The sequence below is a fragment of the Pelobates fuscus genome, chromosome 6, assembly GCF_036172605.1.
Source record: "Pelobates fuscus isolate aPelFus1 chromosome 6, aPelFus1.pri, whole genome shotgun sequence".
In the NCBI taxonomy this organism is placed as follows: domain Eukaryota; kingdom Metazoa; phylum Chordata; class Amphibia; order Anura; family Pelobatidae; genus Pelobates; species Pelobates fuscus.
The window spans coordinates 160,704-186,107 of NC_086322.1; the positions used below are offsets into that span (position 1 = coordinate 160,704).

General features: G+C 46.3%; 1 protein-coding gene across 1 annotated transcript in view; it reads left to right on the forward strand.

Moving 5' to 3' along the window:
• HTRA2 (HtrA serine peptidase 2) overlaps positions 1-25,404 on the forward strand; it is a 69,482-nt gene that overhangs the window by 19,772 nt on the left and 24,306 nt on the right. Inside the window, exon 2 of the mRNA XM_063457492.1 lies at positions 10,297-10,501. Coding sequence (XP_063313562.1) covers positions 10,297-10,501 — 205 coding nt within the window. The remainder of the gene's footprint in view (positions 1-10,296; positions 10,502-25,404) is intronic.

The following is a 25,404-nucleotide window of genomic DNA, read 5'->3' on the forward strand; positions in this document are numbered from 1 at the left end:
ACACATATTCTAAACTCCCTACTGGGATTGTCTCTAAAACAAGTCGTTGAGGAACCAACTCGTAAAGAGGCCATACTGGATTTAGTGTTAACAAATGGAGATTTGGTATCAGATATTACTGTAGGTGAAAGTTTAGGATCCAGTGATCATCAGTCAGTGTGGTTTAATATAAGAACAGTGACTGAGTCACACCACACAAAAACAAAAGTTTTAGACTTTAGAAAAACAGACTTTTCTAAAATTAGAATATGCGTAAAGGAGTCATTATCAGACTGGAGCAATTTAAATGGAGTGTAAAAACTGGTTTGGAATTGTCACAGTTAAATCTTCTTAATTTCTTCTTGTCTTCAGTTGATTGATATATATACGTCTTTTGTATATATAGTCTTGGGCCAAATGCTCGCCATATTAATATATGTCTATATTAATAAAAGTACTATTACGCAATCTGACTTACGGTTTCTTCAGGTTTATTCTTAGTTACGGATACATAATAAAACAACAAAGGATGTTACAGGATAATGGATGTTCAACAGCAGATGGTAATTGCTGGACTCCTGACGTCCTTACATCTTTACATCGAGAGAGAGCCAGAGAGAGACCAGAGCCAAGAGAGAAGAGAGAGAGACCTTGTGTCCCTCTGTTACTATATAGAAGTGCCCATACTGACGTCAGAGCATACTCTTGCCATATAAGGACAAGACCCCCAAATTCACATTCCAGAGCTCTCAGACAAAGAAACCCTTGTGACTTATACCATCTGTTACTTTTGTCAATCCACACATCCATATATAATCAATAGAAACGTAGAATATGCAATATTGGAGTCCAAGAGAAATTGGATTATTTAAAAGTTGCACTGCTGAAGGCAACAGAAAATTGCATTAGGCTTGTCAGTAAAAGCAATAAAATCAAGAAACCACTGTGGTACTCTGCAGATGTGGCCAAAGTAGTAAAAAACAAAAAGTTAGCATAATTATAAAAAAATAAAAATAATTATAAAAAACCCCAGAGTGAGGAAGACAGAATGACCTATAAGATTAGGCAGAAAGAGGCTAAGCAAGTTATAGGAGCTTCCAAATCCCACACAGAAGAGAAAATAGCACAGTCAGTAAAAAAAAGGGGACAAAACTTTTTTTAGATACATAAATGAGAAAAGGAAAGTAAAACAAGGATTAGTAAGTTTAAAAACAAAAGGAAGGTATGTCGAAGAGGATAAAGGTCTAGCTGACTGCCTCAATTATTATTATTATTATTATTATTATTATTATTTTATTTATATAGCGCTAACAAATTCCGTAGCGCTGTACAATGGGTGGGCTAACAGACACATAATTGAGATCAGACCACTGGACGTACAGGAACAGAGGGGGTTGAGGGCCCTGCTCAATGAGCTTACATGCTAGAGGGAGTGGGGTATAGTGACACAAAGGGTTAAAGTAGGGGGATTAAATAGTTTGTTAGAATATTTTTGTTCGGTATTTACAGATGAAAATGAAGAAAATTGACCTCAGTTAAGAAAAAGGACAAATTAGTCATTTGTTACATGTGCGTTTACAGAGGAAGAGGTTCTATTTCAACTGTCAAAACTAAAGACAAATAAGTCAATGGGACCTGATGGAATACACCCAAAGCTATTAAATGTCAGGGTACTCACCTGTGAGACAGACGGCAAGACGTGGTCGCTCCTGGAATTCCCAACAGGGGACTTGAACCGGGGTACTTGTCTATCCCAGCCCTGCTCTCTACCTCTGAGCCACAGCGGCTTTACCTGAGACTTCTGATTCCGGCCTTGTTCATTCTGGCTTGGCTACTACACCGGGGGCTGCACCATGACTTGCCTGCTTCTCACCTGACTCTGATCTCCATTAGCAGGGTATTTAAACCCAGCCTCGCCCTGCACTCATTGTCAAGTCTTTGATCTTTGTTCCTGTGTCGTACCAGTGTTCCTGTTTATTCTGCTTCGTGTATTTGACCTCGGCTTGTGACTACGTTTATTCTACCTCTGGCATCCTTTGACCACGGCTATCCCTCGACTATCCTGCTGGTTCTGTCCTTGCCTGTCCTGCGAATTTGGTACTGCATCCTGCACAGCCCCCGTGCACAGACCCACAGGCCAGGTGAATTCTTACCTGACCACCTCGGCCTGTGGCTATCTGCAAGGGTGAGCGTCATATCTGCGCTACAGACTCCCAACTCAGGTAAGACCCTGACAAAAGACTTGACCAATATGGAGTCCGCAGAAATGTGCTCACCCTCACTCCAGCAACTGTCCAGCCTGGCCCAGATTGTTTCGGAGTTGCAGCAGGAACTTTTATCTCTTAAAGGCGCAGTACATCCAGCTCCGGAACCCTTTGTCATCATGCCCGACAGATTTGATGGTAACTACACGTCCTTCCAGTCATTCAGGATGGATTGCGAGGTATTGTTCTCCTTAAAGCCTCGAACTTACGCCACGGATTTCATCAGGGTCAGAGCGGCTATCAACCTGTTGTCTGGACGCATTAAAGCTTGGTCTTACCAAATGTTGCAGAGGAAGAGTCCTGTCCTTGTCAGCTGGGAGTCCTTTATTATTGCTTTGGACTCACAGTGCAGGATCACTAAGCCCAAGCCAGCTCCAACTACTAAAAAATCGCGGAGTCTACGTCACCACACCCCAGTGATACCCTCTTATGATCCAGTTCCCAGGAGAACTCCAGAGGTATCCTGTGTTCAACTTGATCCTGAGGAGCCTATGCAAATTGGACGTGTCCACTGCAAAGTCACACCGGGAGAGAGGGACCGAAGGAGAAGCCATGGTCTGTGCTTTTACTGTGGAGAAGGTGGACACTTCATCACGCTTTGTCCTGTTCGCCCTCCTAGACCTCCTGCTCCAGAGTCGTCTGCCTTTACTACCAAAGTTGCTTCCTGTATTACCACCACTACTTCCTACCCACTTGAAAAGGATTTACCTAAGGATTGTGTCATTGCTTCTAATGGCACTACGGTCTGTAAAAAAGACTTGGAAGTGTTCGAAAAAGCACTGCTAGCTGCGAGCACTGTCCCTTCCGAAGTTGTGGAAGTTTTTGTCACCCCTACCCGGAACCTAGACCGATCGTCCGCTGTACCAGAAACTGGTACTGGGAAATCCCGAGCTAATCAGGGATCCCATACTGAGGACTTTCACTATGGGGACTCGACGGATTCTGAGAGTGACTCTGGAGAGACGGATTACTTCGATGAGGAGCCTGCTTACGCCCAGAGGTCGTTTTTGAAGGGGGAGGTACTGTCAGGGTACTCACCTGTGAGACAGACGGCAAGACGTGGTCGCTCCTGGAATTCCCAACAGGGGACTTGAACCGGGGTACTTGTCTATCCCAGCCCTGCTCTCTACCTCTGAGCCACAGCGGCTTTACCTGAGACTTCTGATTCCGGCCTTGTTCATTCTGGCTTGGCTACTACACCGGGGGCTGCACCATGACTTGCCTGCTTCTCACCTGACTCTGATCTCCATTAGCAGGGTATTTAAACCCAGCCTCGCCCTGCACTCATTGTCAAGTCTTTGATCTTTGTTCCTGTGTCGTACCAGTGTTCCTGTTTATTCTGCTTCGTGTATTTGACCTCGGCTTGTGACTACGTTTATTCTACCTCTGGCATCCTTTGACCACGGCTATCCCTCGACTATCCTGCTGGTTCTGTCCTTGCCTGTCCTGCGAATTTGGTACTGCATCCTGCACAGCCCCCGTGCACAGACCCACAGGCCAGGTGAATTCTTACCTGACCACCTCGGCCTGTGGCTATCTGCAAGGGTGAGCGTCATATCTGCGCTACAGACTCCCAACTCAGGTAAGACCCTGACATTAAAAGAGCTTAGTGGTGTACTAGCAAAACCATTAACAGATTTATTTAACCAATCATTGTAAACAGGAGTAGTCCCAGAAGATTGGAAGTTAGCGAATGTTGTGCCAATTCACAAGAAAGGTAATAGGGAGGAGTCGGGCAACTATAGGCCAGTAAGCCTTACTTCAGTAGTGGGGAAAGTGATGGAAACCATGTTACAGGATAGGATTGTTGAACATCTAAAAACACATGGATTTCAAGATCAGAGACAACATGGGTTTACTTCAGGGAGATCATGCCAAACTAATCTTATTGATTTTTTTTTGATTGGGTAACTAAAATAATAGATCAGGGTGGTGCAGTAGACATTGCTTACCTAGATTTCAGTAAGGTTGTTGACACTGTTCCACATAGAAGGCTTATCAATAAACTGCAATCTTTAAGTTTGGATTCCAATATTGTTGAATGGTACCTCAGGGATCTGTTCTTGGATCCGTCTCTCTAATATTTTTATTAGTGATATTGCAGAAGGTCTTGATGGTAAGGTGTGTCTTTTTTGCTGATGATGCTAAGATATGTAACAGGGTTGATGTTTCAGGAGGGATAAGCCAAATGGCAAATGATTTTGGTAAACTAGAAAAATGGTCAGAGCTGTGGCAACTGACATTTACTGTGGATAAGTGCAAGATAATGCATCTTGGACGTAAAAACCCAAGGGCAGAGTACAGAATATTTGAGTCCTAACCTCGATATCTGAGGGAAGGGATTTAGGGGTGATTATTTCTGATGACTTAAAGGTAGGCAGGCGATGTAATAGAGCAGCAGGAAATGCTAGCAGAATGCTTGGTTGTCTAGGGAGAGGTATTAGCAGTAGAAAGCGGGAACTGCCATTGTACAGAACACTGGTGAGACCTTGGAGTATTGTACACAGTACTGGAGAAAACAAGAGGACATAGTCTTAAGTTAGAGGGGCAAAGGTTTAATAATAATATCCGGAAGTATTACCGTATTTATCGGCGTATAACACGCACCTCATTTTTAGAAAGAAATTCCAGGAAATTTCCCCCCCTCCCATAGTATTCCCCCCCCCCCTCATCCCATAGTATTCCCCCCCCCCCTCATCCCATAGTGTTCCCCCCTCATCCCATAGTGTTCCCCCCTCATCCCATAGTGTTCCCCCCTCATCCCATAGTATTCTCCCCCCCCTTTCCATAGTATTCTCCCCCCCTCCCATAGTATTCCCCCCCTCCCATAGTATTCCCCCCCTCCCATAGTATTCCCCCCCCCTCCCATAGTATTCTCCCCCCCTCCCCTCCCATAGTATTCTCCCCCCCTCCCATAGTATTCTCCCCCCCTCCTATAGTATTCTCCCCCCTCCCCTCCCATAGTATTCTTCCCCCTCCCATAGTAATCTCCCCCCTCCCCTCCTATAGTAATCTCCCCCCTTCCCTCCCATAGTATTCTCCCCCCCTCCCCTCCCATAGTATTCTCCCCTCCCCTCCCATAGTATTCTCCCCTCCCCTCCCATAGTATTTCCCCCCCTCCCCTCCCATAGTATTCTCCCCTCCCCTCCCATAGTATTTCCCCCCCTCCCCTCCCATAGTATTTCCCCCCCTCCCCTCCCATAGTATTTCCCCCCCTCCCCTCCCATAGTATTCTCCCCCCCTCCCTTCCCATAGTATTCTCCCCCCCCCTATAGTATTCTCCCCCCTCCCCTCCCATAGTATTCTTCCCCCTCCCATAGTAATCTCCCCCCTCCCCTCCTATAGTAATCTCCCCCCTCCCCTCCTATAGTAATCTCCCCCCTTCCCTCCCATAGTATTCTCCCCCCCCTCCCCTCCCATAGTATTCTCCCCTCCCCTCCCCTCCCATAGTATTCTCCCCCCTCCCCTCCCATAGTATTTCTCCCCCCTCCCCTCCCATAGTATTTCCCCCCTCCCCTCCCATAGTATTTCCCCCCCTCCCCTCCCATAGTATTTCCCCCCCTCCCCTCCCATAGTATTTCCCCCCCTCCCCTCCCATAGTATTTTCCCCCCTCCCCTCCCATAGTATTTCCCCCCCTCCCCTCCCATAGTATTTCCCCATCCCATAGTATTTCCCCCCCTCCCCTCCCATAGTATTTCCCCCCCCTCCCCTCCCATAGTGTACTTCCCCCCCCTCCCCTCCCCTCCCATAGTGTACTTTCCCCCCTCCCCTCCCATAGTGTACTTTCCTCCCCCTCCCCTCCCATAGTGTACTTTCCTCCCCCTCCCCTCCCATAGTGTACTTTCCTCCCCCTCCCCTCCCATAGTGTACTTCCCCCCCTCCCCTCCCATAGTGTACTTTCCTCCCCCCTCCCCTCCCATAGTGTACTTTCCTCCCCCTCCCCTCCCCTCCCCTCCCATAATTACTTACCTGTCCTGAAGCGTGGGCCGGCTTCACAGCGCGCACCGCGGTACAGGAACTTTAATTTAAGGTTCCGGTTTCCGGCGGGACTGAAAGGAAGTGTGCACACTATTGTGCACACTTCCTTTCAGTCCCGCCGGAAACCGGAACCTGAAATTAAAGTTCCTGTACCGCGGTGCGCGCTGTGAAGCCGGCCCACGCTTCAGGACAGGTAAGTAATTATGGGATATCGGCGTATAACACGCACCCACGATTTTTCCCCTATTTTCAGGGGAAAAAAGTGCGTGTTATACGCCGATAAATACAGTACTTTACTGAGAGGGTAGTGGATGCATGGAATAACCTTCCAGCTGAAGTTGTAGAGGTTGACACAGTAAAGGAGTTTAAGCATGCGTGGGATAGGCATAAGGCTATCCTAACTATGACAAAATGCCTTTTGTCACTGGATTTTTTGGTGACAAGCTGCCCTTTGCCCCTGACTGTTGGAGGAGACTGATTGCCAGCATCCTGACTATGTCCCTGGTTTATATTGCCCTTTTCAAACATTATTTGGGGTAATGGATTTATATTGTGCTGCTGCTGGCCCTTTAAGAACTGCATTGTGGCTTATGGACTTGTACTGGAACATGCTGTCCCTTTAAGAACCATCTGGGGACACATTGAGACTTTGTGTGACTTTGTATGCCCCTTTAAATCTGTGTCCCCATGCCTATTTGGGCCCCTTTAAGACTGTGTCCCCAGTGTCCCCAGACTTGTTTGGGACACTGCGCCTTTAAGACGGTGTCCCCAGTGTCCCCAGTGTCCCCAGACTTGTTTGGGACACTGCTCCTTTAAGACGGTGTCCCCAGACTTTGGAAATAACTTTAAATGTCTTTTTCCCTTATGGTTCAGTAATTGGGGCTTACCGAGCCATTCACTGTACAGGCGGACCACCCAGAAGTGGAAGTGTGCAGGCAATTTACCTCCCAGGCTGGGAGCCTGCTGTAGGTAAATTGCCGAACGCTGGGTGGACGCAGTTCGTGCAAACCAACACGTGGCGGCGGCCATCTTTTTTTCATTCAATGCCGTCGGCGGTGTGTGGAGCCAAATTCATGGAACTGAAATCGCCTACACAGTTCCGCGAACACCGCTGAGCCTTACCTTCTCCCACAATGATTTTGCAGCCGCAGAGACCAAGTCCCGTTTGAAGATTCGAATGCACGTTCGAATGGGACTTAGTCATTTTTTTCATCCTGAAATAGACCGACCGCACAGCCCAAATCTATGGAACTGTTTTGGGCAGGAAAATGTGCTTGCGGTCGGTCATAAAGGACTTCCGTCTAACTTTTTATGTACTGGAGGGATTTGTATGATTTTTGGTTATGTTTATATTTAAAGTATGCTGATTATGAATATGTATTTGATGTAAATATGATGCATATTTTTAAAGTTACAGTGTATGTAATAAAAGTGTATTTTTCCTGCCTGTGATAAATTACATTAACCCATTGTGTTCAGTAATTATATCACAGGCAGAGGGGAGGGATTGTATGTTTGTGCTGGGTGTGTTTTACGGTTTGCCTGTAAATTATTGGTTGTACTGTGTTCCACCCTGTGGGATGTCCCCTTGCATGGGGACTTGCATAAAATAGGAGATCATCTTGTACCTTTATGAAGTTTCGGGTCATGTTTGGGGTATTGGAGAACTACACTTTGGGGATTGCTATAATCACTATACTCCCCAGGGTATAATCACTAAGCTCTGCTAAGAGCTTGTTCCTGTTCCTGCTCTCTGGAATTCGGAGAGGTCGACCTACTGGAAGCTGGACCCTGGTCTTGGGTCCAGAGTGGGTGGAGACGGCGAGACCCCAACCAAGCTGCGGCGGTTCGTGGGAGTCTACAGTGGTATCTGGCGGAGTGCTTGGAGTCCTCGGAAAGCACTAGGAGCATCCATCAACCGAAGGTACCCGGTCGGGGTGCCAGCGGTTCCGTTACACTAACTATAAGATAAGGCCAGGGACTAATGAGAGTATTTAGAAAATTAGGCAAACTAGATGGGCCGAATGGTTTTTATCTGCCGACACATTGTATGTTATTTCACATCCATATGGTAAAATCCTTTCCTATGCCATTCACCCTACCCCTTCTGTCATCTGACCTCTGTGGGGATCCCAGCTTCAAAAGATGTAACCCCTTTGTAACGGATCGCCTGGCACCCCGACTGGGTACCTCCGTTAAAGGAGGCTCCTAGCGTTTCCTGAGGACTCCAAGCACTCTGGCAGACACCACAATCACTGTATCGGAGAAGCATATGAATCCTCTCAAGCCTCTGAATGCTGTAGACAGTTGAATAGGAACCATACGAATAGGTTTGCACTCCTAGCAGTCAAACTGAAACAGCATACAATAAATCCTCCCCCAATAATGAGACGACACTTCACTTTGAGGGTTAAACAGGAACTCATTGTGTTGGAACATACTGCCTCTTTTATTTACCATCCACAAAACATAATACTGCCCACAGGGTTTTGCAGAACAACCAATAAACACATTACAACTCATACAATGCAAGTACAGCAGCCAATCAGACACAATGGGACAATAGAAACACACCCAGCATATTCCTCCCCTCTGCTTAGGAGATAATTGAGTCAATTACTGTATCTACTCAATTATCTCCAAGCTGAAAAGTTACACTTTTTATACATTTTTATAACTTTGTGAGTTAACATCGTACATACATAAAACTTATATTATTTTAACCAGTATAACTTGGGGACAAACATATCCAAAATTCACTTGAATAGGTTCAGGGGTTTAACAGTTAGGTCGAAGTCCTTTGTTTTCACTTGCAAGCATGGCTTTTCAAACGTGTTCCCACTGGTTTGGCAGTGTCCCTGGGACAACACCCTGCTGGAGAACAATGGATCCGGGGGAGGGGAAGAGGAAGTGTCCAAAAAGTTTCAGTAAGTCCATTCACTGTGCTTAAAGGGCCAGTAGCCTCACAATAAAATACAATATGCCCAAATACTGTATTTAAAGGGCCAAATCTCCCAGGGGCCATAGTCAGCAGGCAGGAGGCGGGCAAGCAGCCCCATCCAAGGACACGTGGCGAGGTCGGTTTCGCCACACCCTTTTGACCTCTATACAATCAAATTAACCCCCTTTGACATTGACAATACCATCTCTGCCAGGCCGGCAGGTCCTTAATGCACTATGCAGATTACATTAAAGGACAATATTCAATAGTGCAATAACAAATTATGCACTCCCTCTCCAGCTGCCTCCGTTCTGCAAAGCCGGCCCTTTCCTCCACTCTCCCACAGGCGACCAGGCCCCCTACGCCACCCTCCCATAGGCAACTGGCCCCGTCCTCCGCTCTCCAGCTGCTGGCGACTGCATGCTCCCTCGTTTCCTCAACTGACCGGGTCACAAATCCCAGGTGCCAGGAGAAAATTCCTAGTCGCCATGGCAACCTGGCACCTGGGATTTGTCATGCACTGTCACAGAGATTCATTGAATCAATGCAGCTCTATGGGGAAAGTTCAGCGTCTCCATGCAAAGCAATAAGACTCTGAACGTAGGTGCAGCACTGTCCCAGGAAGCACCTCTAGTGGCGTATGAGTGACTGCCAATAGAGGTGTTACTAGGCAGTAATGTAAACACTGCCTTTTTTCTGAAAACCTATAGGGACAGGCAGTAGACACCAGAAAAATTCCATTAAGCTGTATCCTATACATTGAACTGTTGTGGTTCTGGTAATTATAGTATCCATTTAAGAACTGTATTTTTGTTGCTGAAAATGAAACTTTGTTAGTTAAAAAAAAAAAAAAAAAAACTTGCTCCTAACTTTTTTAGCTGGCTCCTAAATTCCAAGCAAATTTGTCAAGCCCTGATTTTAAAGACAGAAATGGCCTTCTTTTTAAGCTTTATATGTGCTGCAAGCCCCTTTATAAGGATCACTGTTAATTGACACGGAAGGTGGGTTGCTGCGTGTTTTATTAAAATCGACATAGTGTGTACATAGTGTCTGACATGTTTAGAATTGTTTCACCAGCACAGATGTGATAATTCTGCATAGTCCTAAAACTCCTCCTGCTTCATATTCCGCAGACACCCCTTCTCCCGGCAGGAAGTTCAAATCTCCAGTGGCTCAGGGTTCCTCATTTCTTCTGATGGTCTCATTGTAACTAACGCTCATGTGGTGGCCAACAGGAGTCGAGTGAGGGTTAAACTGTTCAATGGGGAGTGCTACGAGGCTACAGTTCAAGATGTGGATCCTGTGAGCGACATCGCTACCCTTAAAATCAGTCCGAAGGTATTGTTACAATTTTATTGTACATGCAAGTAATGCAGCTCAGCCATATGACTGATAGATCTGATAAATTATAGACCGTGTCCTCTTGAGTTGCAAGGACACCTCTAGTGACTTTCACTCAGACAGCCACCACAGTCGCTTCCTGTTGTGATCCTGCAATCTTTACAGTATGACATTCAGCGTCTAAATGCTACAGATGCATTGAACGGACGCATCTCAAAGTGGAGATGCTGATTAGCGTAGTGCTGCAGCCCCTCATTGCTTCCCTATAAATTGGATTGTCAGAGATCCTCAGAAATAAAAATCTCTGCCGGGCAGTGCAGAAGCTGCGATGAAACCATAACGGTGTTGGGTAGAAGGTGAGTAAGCACTTTAACTATTTCAGAGCGATCCAGAAACCTAAATAGCACAGACATCATTGTAATGTTAGGTGTGCAGGCTTGTGTTTCTTTATTTATGTGCTACTTTTGGATAGATAAAATAGAAATAAAAAAACATGTAATCCATGCTCAAAAGAAGGAAAAAATCTAAAATGTCCTGGCTACAGACTGACTAGGGGCTGTGTCGTCTTTTCAGCCCATGTCTCCAGTATCTAGAAGTAGATCTTGAAAAAGGATTTTATTTCCTCCAGAATAAGGAGGAAGGTCTAGTTTGTCCTTGTAACGGACCCCCTATACTCTGACTGAGCATATCCGTGAAGAATCTCCCGAAATACCATAGAAGAGGTTGTAGTAATTATAACTCACAATCCCCCAAACATGAGCCAAGACTTCATGAAGGGATAAAGCATTGTGTTTAATGGTAGCCACAGTTGGCTTTTTATGCAGGTCCCCATGCAAGGGGCACTCCCCACTGGACCTGAGAGGGGACAGCAGTACAAAACAATTACCCAATGACATTGGCTCTCAGGTCCAGGACACTCCCCCATAACATAGGATAATCCCTCCTCTGTATCTGGGAGGTAACTGGGTTAAGTAATGTATTAAACTCCATTATCTCCAGGTACAGAAAACATTAACTTTTTCACAAAATTCCAAAAACACTTTAAAATACATATCCCCATAGTCTACACATCCCGAGATAGCTGGGATCTGAGCGCCCAACATATCCTAAAAGTGCTCAGATCCCACGAACATAGTCAAATCGCTAGTGGGGTGAAGATTTGACCGACCGCTCTTGAGATGTTTGCCCAAAATAGTTCCATAATTTCAGAGGTAGCGGTTGGTCTGGTTCGAGAGCAATTAGTCGACTAAAAAGGTGAACGGGTCACCTGGCTAATGGGCTGTGTTTGTTCAGGAGATCCAATCGAACAAACTTGTCTAACAGCGCTGTCCTGACTTGCCACGAACAGAAGCAAGCGTTCAAAGGGTTTCACCGGTGTTTGGGCAGTCGAGTGGCCGCCTCAGAGTTCCAGGCACTCGACGATTAAGTCCCACTGCCTGCTTTCGTGCGACAAGATGGCCGCCGTTTTCTCCACCACAGCCAAGCCAAATATGGGTTTTGTCACAGTCCTTGGCTGACTTTCCAAGGTCAGTAAAGTCTCCTAGAAGGCTAAAAGTTGTTTGTTTTTTCTTTTCATTTTTCTTTTCCTTTTCATTCTGCATTCATTGTTGTGGTGTACAGAATGGAATAGCTCAGGGAGATTTCGCTGTAGGATGAGGAAATAAAACATTGGGGCACTGTAACAGATGCTTTCCCACCTTTCAATTGCTTGTTATCTGGTTTAAAATGGTGGGGATTTTCTATATTGTGTGGCTGGAATTAAATTAAATGTATTGATTATCCAGGTTGTATGTCCTCCCCCCCCTCCCTTTCCTGTTTTATCGTTTTCCCATTGATACAGAAGACTTCCATATCAATTCAAACTATCTGCCCTTTAAATCTCCCATGTGGTCCTCATATGTATGTGTAGTTATATGTAGTGTAGTTGGTTACTATCCCAACTCCATACTGCTATTGGTTGGCTTGGGATCTGCAGTGGAATTAGTATCCCAAGTCTATACTACTATTGGTTGACTTGGGATAAGTAGTGTGTGGCTAAGATGCCTCTGCCACGTGTTCCTGGAGGGGCCTGCTGGCTAGCATTGTGGCTAAGGACTATGGGCCACGTAAAAAGACTTTGTTTGTGTGGTTTCCCTGGACTGTTCGGGAACCGAACAAACTCACAAACTAAAGACCACCCGGAATGCTTGTTAAACCCTATTGACACCTTGTAACAATTTTCACCGCAGTGTTCTAATTGTTCGTCTTGGTGTCCGCCGTTTGTATGCCAGAACACGTGGTGGCGGCCATCTTGTTCGCACGAATGCAGGCAGCGGTGTTTGGTCATAGAGTGCATGGAACTAAAATCGGACACTCACCTTGCGAGCACCGCTGAATTTTTATTCCTGTCCTGCGTTCGGTACTTTACATCCTTGAAGAACACTGTTCGGTGAAATCGTTCAAATAGATTTACTTGGGTCCAGAGTTGGCGGAGAAGGCAAGACCCCAGCCAAGCTGTGGCGGCTAAGGGGCTACAGTGCTTATGGTGTCCGGTGGAGTGCTTATAGTATCTCGGGGATAACTAGGAAGCGTGATTTGGCGGAGGTAGTCCACCGCATAATGTAATTAGTTAGGATCCCAAGTCCATACTGCTATTTGTTGGCTTGGGATATGTAGTGAGATTAGTTGCTATCCCAAATCCATACTGTGATGGAGCCTCCGCCAAGTCCTCTTCCTTGCTGCTTGCAGGGAACCTGAATTGCATCTGCCCCATTCGCTGCAGCTTGACTGGGGTCTTTCTGGAGCTTTTGCACTGGACCAGCCCTTTTTGCAGGAGAGGGAACCAGGGCCTGCGAGGCCAAAAGGGTGCTATCAAGATGAGACACCAGCTCTTTTCTCATTCTTCTCAGGATGGAAAAAATCATTCTCCCTGCTGAATTGCCAAGGGCTGGATAGAGCATCTCTCCCTAGGGCTAGAGGGTCGGTGTCCTTCGTAACGAACTCTGCAGGTGAATTGCTGCGAAGCCAGTCGGGTGTCGTTGCACCCATAACATTAGGCGTTGCATAATTTCCATCATTCTGCGGCTCTTGGTTCCACCCTGATGGTTGATAGAGGACATTATTGTTGAATTGTCTGTCCTTATCTTCACCCATTGGTATTGGACTTGTGAAGAGAAGTGTCTCAGGGACTTGAAAACTGCTAAGAGTTCCAGCAGATTGGAATGTATGTTGCTTGATGGAAATTCCCATTCTTCTTGAGCGAAGTTGTGAACACAATGGGCGCCCCAACCCCATTGGCTGGCATCCGTCGTCACCACTACCCACGAGATTTCCCCCAGAGGGAAGCCTTTGCTTAAGCATTTTTTTCTCTAGCCACCAAATCAGGGAATTGTGTACCAATAACGGAATCCTGATGGGTTGGTAGGTTCTTTGATGGAAATTCTCTTGGAATTACCTCCTTCTCCACTGCGCCCACCTGGTCATTCCTATTGTGGAAGATATGGATCCGAGCAGACTCATCGCTTTCTTTGCTGAATATTTCAGCTATCTGTTTCCTGAGTCTCAAAATTCTCTCCAAGGAGAGCTGAACGGTTCCTGCCAACGTGTTGAAGCAAGCTCCCAGTTATGTCATAGACTGAGTCGGACAGAGATGGCTTTTCTTGACCTTTATCTTCCAGCCGTGATGTTGTAAGAACAGAAGGCTGATGATGGCATGAGAGGATAATATCTCTTTGTCGTCTCCCACAATCAGGATGTCGATAATGGAAGATAGAAATGCCCTGTTTTCTTAGTTCTACAATGAGAACCACCAGTACTTTGGTGAAAGTCCTCGGGGCTGTGCTGAGTCCGAAGGGTAGTGCTCTGAATTGGAAATGGCCCCCTTTGACTGCGAACCTCGGGTATTTCTGATGCTTCTGAGCAATGGGGATATGGAAATAGGCATTCAACAGAATTATCGACATCATCCATTGATTGGGGAAAACTGTTTTGATGATGGATTGCAAGGATTCCATCTTGAATCTGCGGATGTGTAAGTGTTGGGTCGTTTGTGTAGGTCTAGAATGAGGATTTTCTGGTTAGGAAGAGGTGCTAGTAGAAACTGTGAGTTCTTTCGGATGCTGGGACCCTCATTATAACTCCTTCTGTTTGCAATGAGGAAATAGTCTTCAAGGGCGATTCTTTTTCTCAGTGTCTCCTGGCAATTTTGTGACTTGAAAGGATCTTAAGTTTTTTTTTTTTTTTTATTCCAGAAAATATCCTCTCCGGATGATATCTAGAACCCAATTGTCGCTTGTGGATTCTTCCCATGCCATCTGGAACTGAAGTAAGCTAGCTCCGACAACTTTTTGGAAGAGGAAGTGCTACGGGACCGCCCTCCTCTACTGCCAGACTGACCACCTCTCCAGGATTGAAATCTACTGTGACAGAACGGTCTTTCTTTGGGTTATGTTTCTCCTCCCTCCATTCGTCTGTTTGTTCAGTTATTTCTTTGCCCGTACAGCCCCCTTGTTTCCCTGCATTGTTTCCCGAATGGCTACCGATTACACGACCGGGAAGCAGGCGTGTGCAGTCAATTGACCACCCAGTATCTGCGGTTAACCGCGGCTTAATTGACTTTTACTGGGTTACACATAGCCGCCACATGATGGTGTTATGGAGCTCCCTGGGCAGCCAGCGGTGCTCTGCCCAGCTTCAGTACACCAAAAGCAGACACTTTTCCTTCCAAGCACCGCTGAACTACCAGCCTACGGGTCTTCAGCTCCGTTCGTGAACCGAACGGCGGAGCATTCGGGACTTTGAGTTTTATATTGCAATCTATGTGAAGGGACCCAGATAGCTATGCCGTGGAATTAATGACTTTGGCTCTATGGCGATTAAACTGTATTCGTGTGGTCTGAGCGCCATTCACCTAATGTGCGCTCAGACCTGAGCTATCTGCGGGCATGTTGCATGTCTATACTTCTTGTAACAGTTTTAACACTTTCCATTTTAACAGTAATTTCTATCCTGTTGTCCCCACATGCATAATGGCGATTTGCCTTTGTCCTGGGAGATAATTGAATTCTCAATTATCTCCAGGGCAGAGGGTAGGAAGCCAGAATGCATTGTGGGGATGTATTGTGACTGTATGTCCTAATCTGATACCTGTCTGTTCTTTGTTACAGTCTCCCATTTGGTCCCCTAGGGGAGTGTTCACCAAGTGGGAGACCTGCATAAATACGGGTAGGTAGCCCTCATTGAAGCCAGATCTTGTTTTACCCTCAATGCAGAGCTTGGTCTCGTGATTGGGGGGATTTACTATACGCAGATAGAGACTGATTGCTGGGAACGTAACCCACTTGGATGCTGTATCGGTTTGTCTGTTAGCAGCGATTCGTGGGATTACTGTTCGGGAGTTTGGAATATTACTAAGTATGCTGTTCGGGAAATAGGCGCATTCCCCTGGTTCCAATTCGGGAGTTTGGGGTTCTAAAGTAGTAGTGCCTGTATCTCTGCAAGGGGAAACTTTCCTAAACGGCGATTTCACTGCTTTAGGCCTGGAGTTTCTTAACATCTACCCCATTCCTTTCCTGGTTTATAAGATCTGCTATCTCGAAAGGAATTGTGGCGGGATTGCCTAAACTGTGAATTGCCTTGTTTCTTTTGTGTGTGGATGTGCCTTCTTGGATGTGTTTTCCCTCTTTCCTATGCCTTCTTCTATAATTTTGCCTATAAAATCCTACACTACACCTTTTGACCGACCGGGGGGTGCTCCGGCGCACGGAGCCCCGTGCGCTGGACCACCCCGGCACCTCAGTTAGAACGTTTACTTAGAATGTTAACGCCTCGCTAACGAGGTGTGAAAACCACAGATCGCAAGGGAATGAGCGCCGTGTGCTTGCCTTGGCTGGCTGCCGGTTCATATTACCGAATGCCCACCGGGGGAGCATTCGTCTCCCGAACGGCCTGTGTACGCTGTCTTTGATCCTGGTGTCGGGGATCACCCTACCCGCTCCCAAAGGAGCTGTAATCACTCCTCCCTTCCCTTGTCCTACCCTTAGTCCCTCACCTGGGAGCAATGAGGTTACGCGTCCTCCTGTATGTGTTTTGTGTTGTGCTGGATGGAGACCCCCTGCTGGGGTCTGTGCATAAAAAAACTGTGTGTCCAATAAACATTGTCAAAAGTTGTATCCTGGAACTGTCCCATCCTGTTACTGGGGAAATGGGTCTGACCTACTCTAACCAAAGGGGATAACCAGCCAGGTTAACCAGGTCCCGCTACAGGAATAATACTCCCTTCTGGCACAAAAGGGCCCCTGGGTTCAAGGGGCAAAAAGGCTTTTTTACCTTCGGCGGCTCTTTTGATGCAGTCATCCAGGTTTCTGCCAAATAACATGTCACCATGGAATGGCAGGGAACATAGACTGTTTTTGGAGTAAGCATCAGCCGATCATGACCTGAGCCATAGTGCTCATCTAGCGGAGATCGAAAAGGTCATATTTCTGGAGAGGTTCCTGACTAGATTAACTGCAGCCTCAGATGATAAATCAATAGCAACTTCATAATTCTCAAGCTATCCAATATGGAGGGCCGGCTTCTGCCGTTCTTAATATCATCCTTCCAATTCTTCCATCCATACTTTCAATGCTCTGGTCACCGATGTGAGAGCTACAGCAGGATGTAGGCCAGTACCAGAAGCTACGTATGATTTGGAAAGATTGTACTCCATCTTTCTGTCCAACGGATCCTTGAAGGACCCCGCATCATCTACTGGTAAAGTGGTTCGTTTAGCCAGTCTAACCACTGCTGCATCAACCTTAGGGGCAGAATCCCATGTTTCAGTGTCCTTGGCTTAAATGGATAGCCTATCAAATTTTCCTTTTGCAGAGGATCTCCTGTCCGATCTGACCATTCCTCTTTAATAAGGTCACTTATGGTCTTATGGTCTTATGGACCGGGAAAGTAGCCCTTTTTCTCCTGAGATCAGAGAAATGGCTTTACGAACCCAGGATATCAAATATCCACTTCCGATGGTTCTATGACAGAGATAGGCAACCTTTGGCACTGCAGATGGACTACACATCCTATGATGCTTTGCAAACATTATGGCTGTAAGAGCATTGTGGGAGATGTAGTCCACAACATCTGGAGTGCCGAAGGTTGCCTATCCCTGTTCTAGGAAGTCTGGAGCTGGTAGTGTATCCTGCTCTGAGGAAGAAGCCAGGTCTCTCAGGGAAGCTGTATCCATAAACTCCTCTCCAGAGTCACCTGGAGAATAATCGGAAGGTTCTGAACATCTAGGTTGTTTGTAAGCTTTCCCAGCCTCTTTGATACTTAATGTATTACATAATGTCAGGTGTGGGTTGAGATGGCCTTGCAGCTGCTGATAGCTTGAACAGAGACAGCTCCCCTCCAGAGTTCTGTTGTCACAGGATTCACATTGCATCCTTTTGGGCGACTTCCCTTTGGAAGATCCTGAAGCTCTGGTACCTTTAAAACTAAATATACATATAAGGACTCTGTGCTCTTTTATTTAAACATTCTTAAAACAGAAGAACCGAAGAAGATGACTTACCTATACTGCTTAGATTGTGACCTATTTTATGACCTGTGTTGAGAAGGGGAGTCCGAATTCCTCGAGCTTGAGCATACTTCATCCATCTAAAATTGGAAGTTTTGAAAGAATCTCAAATCGAAATTCCAAAAGAGGAATATCAGAACTAATTTACCTTCAAGGAAGGATCCAAAGAAACCATAAGGGATAAGTGGTGAGTATTGGAGTATGAATCGCTATCTGCAAAATCCAAGTAACGAATTCCGAGGAAAATTGAATCCTGGCGCTTTAAATAGGCGTCTGACGTCATGAGGGAAACCCAACTCGCGAATGCGTACATGCTGAGATACCAAACGCAGTGCGTTAGCAAGAAAAAAAACTAGCGCACCTGAACAGGCATGAACGCCTTAGTTTAGTTTTTGGTTAGTTTTGGTAGATGGGATTGTGAGAATGTAGTAATCGTCTACTTTTGTGAGTTGTGAGATTTTAAGGCTGTGTGTGATATCTCCTTGACAAACCACGGTAAATTCCCTAGGTCTTAGGAACCCATAAAAAGCTAAATAGATAGCAGACTTGATCACCAGGTTTGTGTTGGGATCAAATGGGGATTCGTCAAGGAGATTGCTAAGTAATCTAAAGATAGGCCCATCTATCGGAAGTCTGGTGGTAAGTGGAACCGAAACTTTAGAAATACCCTTTAAGATTTTGCTGATGGGGTATGATGACAAAAAGGGGGTGTTGTTAGGGAAATTTGTGAGGCTGTGATGCTGCTGTCAGGGTACCTGTGGTCTCTACCTCCGAAAGAGGTAGAGACTTAGCTGTTCCTCCATCCAGACGGTCTGATGGCTCCCTTCCCCGCGGTCTATCCGGTCATGCTAGGCCGGCCGCGAGGGAGTGACTGCCTTTTACAGCATCTAGGCAGGAAGTAGTTATCAGGACACTCCCCCGGAACAACCTGTCAGTCAATGGCTGCAGGACCAATCAGGACGCCTTGGAGGCGTGGTTACTGCTCTGAACAGGGTATTTAACAGAGCTTCTTTCATTAGCTCATTGCCCTGTCGTGGTTCTAGCTTGTTCTAGTCACTCAGTGCTTGTGTATTCTATTATCCCTTTTGGTTTTGACCCGGCTTGTTTACCTTACTCTGCTTATCTCTGTTACCCTTGATCTGGCTTGTCTCTCGCTTACCTGTCTTCTGTTACCCTCGACCTCGGCTTGTCTTTGACCATTCTATACTGTACTACTTACGTTAGTCCGGCCATTCTAAGGTCCGGTATACGTATCTGGCTACTGTTTGTACTCTGCGTGTTGGATCCCTGTCCCGATCCTGACATTACGACAGGGCCAATGGATCCTGCAAGTACAAACAGTCAGCTGGCTGCTCCTGATCCTAGGTTTGAAGCCATGGATCACAGAATGGATCAGATGGCGCTTGCGCTACAGGCTCTATTAGCTTGTGCCAATAACCCACCAGAGGAGATACGTAATACCCCTGTTTCTCCTGTCGGTTCAGGTCTAGAGGTAGCCACAGTGGGTGCTTCTTCTCACATTACCCCCCCAGTACGCTATGGTGGGGCTCCTGAGAAGTGTCGTGGTTTTTTAAACCAAATTAGTATCCACTTTGAATTGCAACCTCGCTCTTATCCTACAGATAGGGCAAAAGTAGGATTTATTATCACCCTACTCATTGAGAAGGCTCTGAGATGGGCCAACCCACTATGGGAGAACGATAATCCATTAGTTTATAACTATAACGCATTTGTAGCTGCTTTTAGAAGAACATTTGACCCTCCAGGTAGAAAGGTTAATGCAGCCAGATTACTGTTGCGCCTGAGACAGGAGAACCAAACACTGGTGGATTATGCACTAGAGTTCAGGTCTCTGGCGGCAGAAATCAAGTGGAATGAGCAGGCGTATATGGATGTATTTTTGAATGGCCTATCTGATGTAATCCTTGATGAGGTTGCTACCAGAGAACTCCCTGAGAATTTAGAGGATTTAATTTCGTTCATCTCTCGTATAGATGAACGTCTAAGAGAGAGACAGAACACTCGAGAGAGGAACCAGAGACCTTCTTTTAGGTTAGTTCCCGCTGTTCCAAGTCCTGACTCCACGATATCTTTGCTTACTGAACCTATGCAGATAGGGTATACCCGCCTCTCTGAGGAGGAAAGACAGCACAGGAGAAGAGAGGGTTTGTGTATGTATTGTGGAGCCAAGGGTCATTTACTCTCGAACTGTTCTAACCGCCCGGGAAACGCTCGCACCTAAGTCTCTCTAGAGGACAGGCCTTGGGTGTTTCTATTTTGTCCTCTACTCCTGATTATAAAGATCACAGGCTTCTACTACCAGTTTCCTTAACTTGGGGGAAGGAAGTAGTAAGGGCTATGGCATTGATAGATTCCGGTGCTGCTGAGAATTTTATCGACCAAGCCTTTGCTAGTAAGAACAATTTCCCGTCCCAGCTAAGGGAGACACCTTTGGCCGTTGAGGCCATAGATGGTAGACCACTACTAGACCCTGTTATCTTTCGTGAGACCATACCCATTAATTTAAATGTGGGTATCCTACACGTGGAGAATTTATCTCTTCTGCTCATTTCGTCTCCTTCCGTTCCCATAGTTCTGGGGTACCCATGGTTGAAAAAACATAACCCTATTATCGATTGGGAGTTAGGAGAGATACTCTCGTGGGGCAAGGGCTGCCAGGATCGGTGTTTGTGCAAGGTTTCTCCATTAGCTAATATTAACATACCGGAGAATCCTACTCAGTCCACAGAAAGACAAATACCAGACCTTTACCTAGACTTAAGGGCAGTGTTTGACAAGAAGAATGCCGATTCTTTGCCTCCACACAGGTCATTTGACTGTAAGATTAAGCTTCTACCCGGCACTATGCCTCCGAGGGGCCATGTATATCCTTTGTCTGTTCAGGAAAACTCTGTTCTAGAGGAGTATATTCGGGAGAATTTAGAAAAGGGATTCATCAGGAGGTCTTCTTCTCCGGCCGGGGCTGGGTTCTTTTTCATTAAGAAGAAGGATGGCACGCTGAGACCATGTATCGATTACCGAGGCTTGAATAAAATAACTGTCAGAAATGCCTATCCTATCCCACTGATTGCCGAGTTATTTGATCGTCTTAAGGGCTCCAAAATCTTCACCAAGTTAGATCTCAGAGGGGCTTACAATTTGGTGAGAATCCAGCAAGGTCACGAGTGGATGACGGCATTCAATACCCGGTATGGCCATTACGAATACACTGTTATGCCATTTGGACTATGCAATGCTCCTGCAGTATTTCAAGATTTGATTAATGAGGTACTTAGGGAGTTTCAGCATGATTGTGTTATTGTTTACCTGGACGACATACTAATACACTCTAAGGAGATTGAGACTCACCATAGACAGGTCAGAAAGGTATTACACAAGCTGCTGCAACATGGTCTATATTGCAAATTGGAGAAGTGCAGTTTTGATCAGTCTCAGGTAGACTTTCTTGGATACGTGATTTCTGGGGAGGGTTTTAAAATGGATCCTGTAAAACTTCAATCTATTTTAGACTGGCCCTTGCCCAAAGGACTCAAGGCTATCCAAAGGTTTATTGGTTTTTCCAACTACTATAGGCGCTTCATTAAAGGATACTCCTCTATCATTGCGCCTATTACCAATATGACCAAACAAGGGGCTGATACGAAGTTCTGGTCTAAGGAAGCTCTGGGTGCTTTCAAGACTCTCAAGGAACTTTTTGCCTCGGCTCCCATTCTAGTCCATCCTGATACGACTCTGCCTTTCTTGCTCGAGGTCGATGCTTCTGAGACTGCAGTTGGGGCTGTTCTGTCTCAAAGGTTAGGGGTGGATAAACCGTTACACCCTTGTGGTTTCTTCTCTAAGAAATTTTCTGGGCCTGAGAGCAGATATGACATCGGGGAGAGGGAACTGTTAGCAGTCATTAAAGCCTTAAAGGAGTGGAGACATTTGTTGGAGGGGACCCTACACCCTATTACGATTTTGACGGACCACAAAAACTTGTCCTATATTGGGGAGGCTAAGCGCTTATCCTCTAGACAAGCTCGTTGGTCCTTATTCCTGACTCACTTCAATTATGTACTGACTTACAGACCTGGTTCTAAAAACTCTAAAGCCGATGCATTATCTCGCCAATATGAACCTTCTACTGTACCTGAACCAGTTCTTTCTTCTATAGTTCCGAAATGCAATATCATTGCTAATACGAATCTCAGGATTCATTCTTCATTACTGGCCGAGATCATTAAGTTGCAACATTTAGCACCTAAACAGACTCCTGCAGGCCGTCATTTCGTTCCTCCTGCTCTTCAACTGGAACTTTTACAGTGTTTACATAATAGCAAGATGGCGGGACATCCTGGTATTCGCAAAACGTACGCGTTGATCTCTAAGGACTTCTGGTGGCCTGCTTTACGGAGGGATATTGAGGAGTTCATCGCTGCATGTGAAGTTTGTACTAAAACCAAACAACCCCATACGCTTCCATGTGGATTCCTGCAACCCTTGGAGGTTCCAGAAAAACCATGGTCCTGTTTGGCCATGGACTTTATTGTCGATCTACCTATCTCTAAAAGACAGACTGTTATCCTCACCGTGGTTGACAGGTTTACTAAGATGGCACACTTCATTCCCCTGCCTAAACTCCCGTCTTCTCCCGAATTGGCAGAAATATTCGCTAAGGAGATTTTTCGCCTACATGGGATACCCTCCCAAATTGTATCGGACAGAGGCTCCCAATTTGTTTCCCGCTTTTGGAGGTCCTTCTGCTCTCAACTTGGTATTAAATTAAACTTTTCTTCTGCCTATCATCCTCAGTCTAACGGAGCTGCTGAACGTACCAACCAGAAAATTGAACAATATTTACGATGCTTTGTTTCTGAACACCAGGATGATTGGGTCGGTTTGATTCCTTGGGCGGAGTTTGCACACAACAATCTCGTTTGCGATTCTACTCATTCAAGCCCCTTCTTCATGAATTATGGTTTTCATCCGTCTATTCTTCCTTCGGATTCCCCTTCCCAGGGGGTGCCGTCGGTTGATGTTCATGTTGCCAATTTGAGGAAGTTGTGGGATCAAACTCGACAAATCCTTGTGCACAACTCTATGTTGGTCAAGAAACACGCTGATAAACGTAGAAGGGCGGCTCCGGTCTTTGTTCCAGGTGATAGGGTATGGCTGAGCACGAGGAACATCCGTTTAAAAGTGCCCTCCATGAAGTTCGCTCCTCGTTATATTGGACCCTACAGGGTGCTGACCCGTATCAATCCAGTTGCGTATCGTTTAGCTCTTCCTAATACCTTACGCATCCCGAACTCGTTTCACGTTTCATTACTGAAACCACTCATATGTAACAGATTTTCCTCCACAATAGCCCCTCCTCGCCCCGTTCAGGTGGAGGGTCAGGAGGAGTATGAGGTTAACTCTATTATTGATTCTCGAATCTCCCGGGGGAGAGTACAATATCTGGTTGATTGGAAGGGATATGGTCCTGAGGAGAGGAGTTGGGTACCTCAGGAGGATGTTCATGCTCCCCGTCTCCGCAGGGCGTATCACTCTCGCTTCCCATCTCGTCCCGGTTCATTCCGCCCGGTGGGCGTATCTGAGAGGGGGGGTACTGTCAGGGTACCTGTGGTCTCTACCTCCGAAAGAGGTAGAGACTTAGCTGTTCCTCCATCCAGACGGTCTGATGGCTCCCTTCCCCGCGGTCTATCCGGTCATGCTAGGCCGGCCGCGAGGGAGTGACTGCCTTTTACAGCATCTAGGCAGGAAGTAGTCATCAGGACACTCCCCCGGAACAACCTGTCAGTCAATGGCTGCAGGACCAATCAGGACGCCTTGGAGGCGTGGTTACTGCTCTGAACAGGGTATTTAACAGAGCTTCTTTCATTAGCTCATTGCCCTGTCGTGGTTCTAGCTTGTTCTAGTCACTCAGTGCTTGTGTATTCTATTATCCCTTTTGGTTTTGACCTGGCTTGTTTACCTTACTCTGCTTATCTCTGTTACCCTTGATCTGGCTTGTCTCTCGCTTACCTGTCTTCTGTTACCCTCGACCTCGGCTTGTCTTTGACCATTCTATACTGTACTACTTACGTTAGTCCGGCCATTCTAAGGTCCGGTATACGTATCTGGCTACTGTTTGTACTCTGCGTGTTGGATCCCTGTCCCGATCCTGACAGCTGCACACCCGTGAGGTATAGTTTAATTGTATTGTGGGAAAGTTTTAAATATAAGTGGCAAAAGGAGGCAAAAGCCACCATAGTTTGGGTAGAGAAATCACCTTGCAATCCGAATTCAGCTGTGAATTTATTGAAAACGGTAAGTGACCTACTGTAGGTGATAGTTGTGTTAGGTGATAGTGCTTTGTGCGTAAGAGTCCTAGCGTGGTGCATAAGTGTGTTCAATCCAGGATTAACTCGTGAAACCTCGGTTTTCTGGATGGTTGATGGTGGGCTGATAGGAGTGCCTGGAAGAATACCTGCAATTGAGATCAAGACAGAGCATCAGTGGCCGTGTTGTGAATACCCGGGATGTGAAAGCAAATTTAAGTGGAACTGGACGGTTGCCAGCCAGGTCAGCTTGCGAATCAGCCGCATAATGGTAAGGGAGGAAGAGCGCCCCTTGTTAATGATATCGCAAGCTGACGACTTGTCGGAATAGCATTTTACTGCCTTGCCGGACCAGAGATGACCCCAGGTGTGTGCGGCCGCCATGATGGGGTAAATTTCAAAAAGGGCTGAAGTCTCTCTCTAAAACCCGTCAAGGCATCCGTCTCATCGGGCCAGTGACCCCTAAACCGAATATGGCTGGGAAACCCATGTTGGCTGCAGCGTCAGTGTAAATGCATGGAGATACCGTTCCACTCAGTCAAAAACTTCCCCCACATGATTAGGTCAGCTTTGGCGTGCTGGTCCAACGCAATTGGGCAGGCGTCCGGTACCCCGTGAAGCAGACAAAGAAGCCTGGACACAAAAGACCTTCCCTGCGGAATGATGCGCATCGCGAAATTCAGGGACCCCAATAAGGACTGAAGTTCTTTCCTGGTGCATACATCATTCCGCAGGAACATGTCTATCTCCCCTCTCAGGCGGACCAGTTTGTCGGGGGGAAGGCTGGCGCGGAAGGTACCAGAGTCCAGCTCTATCCCCAAGAAAGTAAGTTTAGTAGTGGGGCCAATCGTTTTAGAGGGAGACATAGGTACCCAGAGTATGGAGAAAAGTGCTGAGGATATCAGTGGGTGTGCGTGCGCTCGGTTCTATTATGAGGAAGTCATCCAAGTAATGAATGACGGCGTGACACCTGAGAATGTTCAGAAGCAGCCAGCATAGAGTTTCTGCGAAAATATCAAACAGTTTAGGGCTGCTTC